Genomic DNA, 6,988 nt, shown 5'->3' on the forward strand with positions numbered 1-6,988 from the left:
TTGTACTTGGATGCAGTGAATAAGGAGTAGTGTGAGCTTCATCCAAATTTCTCTCTTTAACTCTTCCTTAGCAGGCACATATATCCGATTATGGTACCTTAGCATACCATTATCTGAAATTGAAAATTCGTTAGCATTTCCTTCCTAAACCTCCTTACGATGTTTATCTAGTTGTGGATCATCGTCTTGTCCTTGCCTGATCCTTTCCAAAAGTGTTGATTACAACACTATATTAGCTAATCATCCTGTGATAAACTCAATTCTCGCTCTATCCAAGTCCTCAACAAACCTCGTTGGTATATTTCTTAATGCCATCACTTGACCATGTCATCAGCAACTTAAGGCATTCACAACCACATTTGCCTTACCTGGATAATACAATATCTCACAATCATAGTCTTTAACCAGCTCCAACCATCGTCTTTGTCTCATATTTAGCTCCTTTTGTGTAAATAAATACTTAAGACTTTTGTGGTTGGTATATATCTCACATCTTTCTCCATAAAGGTAATGTCTCCAAATCTTTAAAGCAAACACCACTGCTACTAATTCTAAATCATGAGTTGGGTAACGTTGCTCATATTCCTTTAACTGCCTTGACGCATACGCTATAACTCTTCCAGCTTGCATCAACACACAACCAAATCCTTTTTTTGATGCATCGCAATAAACTACAAATTTTTCTTTATCTGACGGAAGACTTAATACAGGTGCAGTAACTAGCTTATCCTTTAACTCTTGAAAACTACACTCACACATTTCTGTCCAAACAAACTTTAAATTCTTCCTAGTTAATTCCATCAATGGCGTGGAAATTTTGGAAAGTCCTTCCACAAACCATCGATGGTATTTGGCTAATCCAAGAAAACTACAAACTTCTGACACATTCCCGGGTCTCGGCCAATCTTTTACTGTTGCAATCTTTGCCAGATCAACCATAACTTCTTCCTTACTTATAATGTGTCCCAAAAATGCCACTTGGGGTAACCAAAATTCAAATTTCTTATATTTGGTGTATAACTTATGCTCCCTTAGTCGTTGAAGAGTTAATAGAAAGTGTTCCTCATGTTCTTCTTCCATCCTTGAGTTGATAAGAATATCTTCAATAAATACTATAACGAACCTGTCTAGGTAATCCTTAAACGCCTGATTCATTAAATCCATAAACGTGGTTGGGGTGTTGTAAGTCCAAAGGACATTACTAATAATTCATAATTCTCGTATCTTGTTCAAAAAGTCGTTTTCGGAATATCTTCTTCCATAATCTTTAATTGATGATATCCTGAAAGAAGAATTATCTTTGAAAAGACTTACTTCCCTTGAAGTTGATCAAATAAATCGTCTATCCTTGGCAAAGGATACTTATTCTTGATCGTTACCTTATTGAGTTAAATATAGTCTATACACATCCTCATAGAATCGTCTTTCTTCTTATGAACAACATCGGGGCTCCCCATGGAGGATGGCTTGGCTGAATGAACCCTATATCTAGTAACTCTTGTAGTTGGGTCTTCAACTCCTTTAACTCCATTGGTGCCATCCGATACGATGCTTTCAAAATAGGTATAGTCTCTGGTGCTAACTCAATGGTGAACTCAATTTCTCGACAGGGTGGTAAGCCTGGTAGATCCTTAGGAAACACGTCCAGAAACTCTCGTACTACTTTCATTTCCTCTAGCTTTTGTATTGCCTCCTTAGCTATATCAATTACATTTGCTAAAAACCCCATGCTCCCTTCCTGTAGCATTTCCTTTGCCTTCAATGCTGTGATGATTGGGATTCTTGGTCTAGTAGTTATTCCCATGAACAATAATGGCTCCTCTCCTTATGGCTTGAACCTTACCATATTTTTCTTGCAGTCGATTGTTGCTCCATACTTAGCCAACCAATCCATTCCAAGGATTACATCAAAGTCTATCATTCTAAATTCAATTAGGTCTACAAAAAGCTCCCTTTTCTCCACCCACATAGGCAAGGCCCTAATCCATCTTCTAGTTATTACCACCTCCCCAGTTGGTTACATGGTTCTAAATCCTATCGCATTTAATTCACATGATCTATTAAACTTGTCCACTATCCTATCAGCAACATAAGAATGAGTGATGTCTGAATTTATTAACACATAACAAGAAACTCCATCGATAGAGATCTAACCTGTGACCACAGAAGTACTTGCCTCTGCATGTGCTTGAGTATGGGTGTAGACTCGTGTAGGAACCAAACTATCATCCTTCTTTGGTTCTTCCTTTGGTATGTTCTGCCCTAGCTGTGGGCAGTTCTTCTTGATGTAGCCCACCTTTCCACATTAATAGCACGCCTTATCACGACATTCTCCTGGATGTCACTTTTTGCACTTCAGACACTCAGGATGAGTTCTCCCATTTCCTCCATTTTTATTACCCTTGTAATCCTTGACTTTCTTATCTATCTCATATGGTCCTGACCTTTCACTAAACTTTCTTTTCTAGTCATTGGTGTTGTTGGAAGCATTCCTTCTGACATCCCTTCTGGCAGCTCCATCCTTCCAAATTATGTCTTCCAACCTTTCCACAGTGAGTGAACTTTCCACAACCTGGGTGTAAGTGGTAGCTTCCCTAGTAGAAACCTCTTCAACATCACTAAATGATCTTTTCTAGCCACGTCTTTAGGGACCTGATCAGCTGCAAACTTAGCGAGTCATTCAAATTTTTGGGCATATTCTGTTATCGTCAAATTCCCTTGCACTAGTCCAATGAACTCATCGACCTTTGATGCACGAACCGCAGCATTATAGTACTTGTTATTAAATGCCTCACAAAAATCATCCCACGTAATCCTAGTGACATCTCGAGTCTGCTCCACCTCCTCCCACCATATCCTTGCATCCTTCCTTAACATACAGGTAGCATCGGCCACCCTGTCACTACCCATAACCCGCATAAAATCTAGAATAGATCTTATCCTACTCATCCATTCTTCTACTACAATTGGGTTAGTAATTCCTTCAAACTCTGGAGGATGCTGCTTCTGGAACCATTCATATAGTGGCTCCATTCTGTATACAAATTTAGGGTAGACTGCTAACGAAGTAAGTGGTTGTTGCACATCCCTTGCCTCACATGCTGGTACTGGCTGTTGTTGCCTCATTTGCCTTAGTTCCTCATCCTACCGTCTGATTATAGCCTCATGCGCTTGTTGACCCTTATCAAATGCTCAACCAAACTTCTTATGTTGTGTTCTACTTCACTAGACACTTTTATACTTTTCAGCTTTTGAATCTTCATCATCAGCTTTTGGCATTGGGCCTTGTTCCACACTCTCATCGGAACTCTTCACTAACTGGCCATACTTACTCAACCACTCTAGTAAACAGGTAAATTCAAAACCTCACATCAAATCAATTAAAGCAAATAAAACAATTCATGAATTACAAAGCAATAAGTTGAGCTTGTCTTCGGTGGTGAGTATATATGTTAGGACGGTCTGCAGAAAATTTAAAAACCTTGCCTATGGTACCAATTGTAACACCCATATTTCATAGGACATTACTTATATGAAATTAAATAAAAATTTAAGAAAAAAAATAATAAAGCTTGACTTTTATCAAAATAAAAATGACTTCCATACATTGAAATAAAAGTAGATTCTGGAATCCTTAGTTAAAACAAAACCATTCAACTACTACCCTAACATACTTCATAGGTTTTAGAACAACTCATAAAATACCCAATAGTAACATTTGCATAAAGTCATGAAACGCATCAAATAAACATTGGACCTTAACCCCTAAGGTCAAGATATCCTAAACATGTACTCCTCACCACCGCAACCCTCCAACTCATTATTGCACACATTTTTCCTTGTCTTTAACTGCATACAGAGTACCTATGAGCCAAGCCTAGAAAGAAGAGCTATATAGGACACAACCCCAAACCTAAAACACGATAACATGCATAATACAATAACAACACATAGGCACATTTCATATACAAAATTTACCATCATGTTTACAATATAATCTCAACATATCGTAAACACATCACGAACATTATATCGTCCTTGCAACGGCCCACTGCCTTTGCGACAGCCCACTGCCCTTGTGAAAGCCCCTTGGATCTTACCACATACCAAGTTACAAGAATATGTATTCCTTTAACCTTTACACACATGTTAAATGCATCATAACATACCATTAACATGATATAAAAATAGGTATAACACGTATTTACTCTGTACACAGGTGTCCACTCTTCTTACCTCAAGTGCAACAGCAACCCCATTCCACAATATGTCTTTTCAAGTAGTCTTAGCGAGCCCTATGTCAAACATCATACAACTTTCATTTTTTAGAAAATTATATCAAAACAAATTTTCATGCAAGTACCCTCGCACTTTTTAGGACCCAAATCACTCTCAAGTGTCCCCAAGAAAATCCTAAGACCAACCAATAGAAAACCTCAAAGAAAAAATGTTGAACCGTAATCAAACCGATAAAAACAATGAGAACTTTGTTTCTAGGTGAACGGCACTGTTGCTCCAGACACCGAGCGTGGTCGCACCAGACGTCGTTCCCAGAATTCGCAGGTGCGACTTCTTTTTCGTGTTCATCACCTCCATTCGACTTAAACCTCCAAAAATCCACATTTAAACCCAGTTTCATCCCCAAACAAGTAACATAATGCCCTCAACATGTTCTATTCATAATAACAACATAAAAACACCTTCATGCATTCATCATGGCTCATGCATGGTTAGGGTTCAAGAACCCTAACTTTGTCTTCCATGTCAAGCTATTTCAAACTCAAACCACCAAATCTATGATCACCCATTTATTCACTCCTATCATGTTTCTAACCATTATATAACAACAATATAGACCCTAGCATGCACTTCTATCATTTAAAAATAATCTACCATGCACATCAACCCATATCACCATTATCATGCATTCAAACTTAAGAACTTTAATGGAAACTTCAATGAAAACTTAAGAATGTACAAGAAATATTACCCCACAAATTCAATAGCCCTTGATCATGAATTTTTCCTATAATCTCAGTCCAAAGAACCCTTAAGATCCAAGCCTCATAAGAGAACTCCTCCTCTTCTTCTTCAATGTTTCCAAACTTTAATCCTAGATCATCTTATTCTATTTATAATCATCATTATCCCTAAATTACCATCCTATCCCTTATCCTAAGTTCCACATTAATTCACCTATGCCCTTAATAGTAATTTACTCCTAAAATAATAGTTTCACTTTTAGAAATTACAATTTCTACCATAAATTTCATAATTGCACTTTAACCCCAAAATCTTAGATATTCCTGACAAATATGCCCCTACTACTTGAAAGAATACACGGGATCACTGTCTTCATTCTTTTGACAACCATAACGTACATAGTAATTAATTCATACATTGTAATATCATGAAAACAAATTCATATAACATAATTCACAAAATGATTTATCTATTCCCATGTATCATGACAAATTACCAAAATACCCCCTTTAAGGAAAGCGGATATTACACCAAGGGTTTGAATTCAATCTATTCAACCTAAGACATACACGAGCTAAGATTTCCCCTAGAAACAACGTGTGTATTCACACACGATCAGTAATCACATGCTGTAAACTCGAGAAATCCCCTAATACTTCGGGATCCTCATGTGAGACCCAATACCTTTTTGGAAAGTAGTTTGATGTATAACCACTCGAGAAATCATAAGTCTTAAGCTACCCAGAACTGAAACTAAAAACCCTCAAATTTTTACACATATACTCAAACGATCCTCTTTCAAAACCTATAAAATCACCTGTGTCGTTTTGCACATTATTTGTAATCAGACCTAGTACTATTGCTTTTGGCCTAACAAATATCCATATTAAACTCGAACATAACTGAAGTAAGAAATTATACTGGAAAATTTCATAAAACTTATTGAAAAAGAAGAAGATCAAATTTAAACTGGATATAAAGATACTTACAGTTGGGTTTTTCGGTCGAGGAAGTGATGACAACACCAAAGATAATAGCCTGAAAGCTTCTGGAGAATGAGAGAATGTCGAGGGTTTTTAAGGTGTTATGAGAAGGAAGAGGAAATTTTTTTAATGCAAAGGTGGTGAGGTTCAGGTTTGTTTCTCTTATTTATACGTAAACTTTGACAACCAATCTAGGCCACCCGATTAGGATAGTTCTAGATCCAAGGGCCTAGGTTAGATAAACTCTACAGCGACAGAAAAGTTAACAAGATAGTTGTCACAATACTTTAAACTCGAACATGCACCTATTACAAACTTACACATGTCTCGCACTCGAGTGAGTTGGTGGGCACGATTCTACATAACAAAAGCCTAAAAGCCCCTACTGTGCATGTCGAAGGTGATGTCATGCACGAGCAGGAGCTTGGGGGGGAAATGTTGTACCTAAAAATAAATATGAACTGAATCACTCAGCACGGGGTACAGCTAGCAGACAAGCATATGAAGAAAGCATACATATAGAATTTCTAGCTAACTTTGGAGTGATCAACTCGAGTTCAACTTGCCAGCTTACGACAACTAGATAATTTTTAGATTGCCTCTTGCTCCAACAACCTAGTTCAAGATGCGTGATGGTCAGATCGCCTTTTTGAAACTTTGAACTTAGCTCGTGTCAAGATAGGTTAGTTCTGAGGCATTCAGCTTGAAGGAAGCGACCAACTCGTAGAAGTCTGGTCATAACACACAGTGAAGGATCCCAAAACACTCGGAGATTCCTTATACGCTCATTAATGCCCAGATTTTACTACACATTTATTACTCGAGATAACTGATGTAAATTCTATAGGAAATCATACCCTTATGTAAATGGGAGGTTATCCAAATTTATTATTTTTCCATACTTATATACGCGGTCACCCAAAGCTGTCCAGGAAAATGCCTTATAAATACCTGGGGGATGGATGGAAAAAGGGACTGATTCTTTATATACTGAAACTCTACTGAAATTTTCATCAACTGTA

The 6,988-nt window shown here is 37.5% G+C and overlaps 1 protein-coding gene across 1 annotated transcript; it reads right to left on the reverse strand.

Annotated features, from left to right (window-relative positions):
- Window positions 1-330: 330 nt before the first annotated feature.
- LOC133815139 (uncharacterized mitochondrial protein AtMg00860-like) lies at window positions 331-1,164 on the reverse strand. Its single transcript, XM_062248015.1, has 2 exons — window positions 492-1,164; window positions 331-368 (listed from the first exon to the last, which is right to left on the reverse strand). The coding sequence occupies exons 1-2, from the start codon at window positions 1,162-1,164 to the stop codon at window positions 331-333; spliced, it is 711 nt and encodes a 236-aa protein (XP_062103999.1).
- Between the last annotated feature and the right edge of the window lie 5,824 nt (window positions 1,165-6,988).

The sequence above is a fragment of the Humulus lupulus genome, chromosome 2 (assembly GCF_963169125.1).
Source record: "Humulus lupulus chromosome 2, drHumLupu1.1, whole genome shotgun sequence".
NCBI classification, from domain to species: domain Eukaryota; kingdom Viridiplantae; phylum Streptophyta; class Magnoliopsida; order Rosales; family Cannabaceae; genus Humulus; species Humulus lupulus.

Bases quoted from the DNA above. Each gene is read 5' to 3' on its own strand.
- LOC133815139 (XM_062248015.1), bottom strand. From the start codon at position 1,164: ATGGATTTAATGAATCAGGCGTTTAAGGATTACCTAGACAGGTTCGTT. The intron at 369-491 runs GTGAGATATATA...TGTATTATCCAG, and splicing joins TTACCTTTATGGAGAAAGAT to GTAAGGCAAATGTGGTTGTG.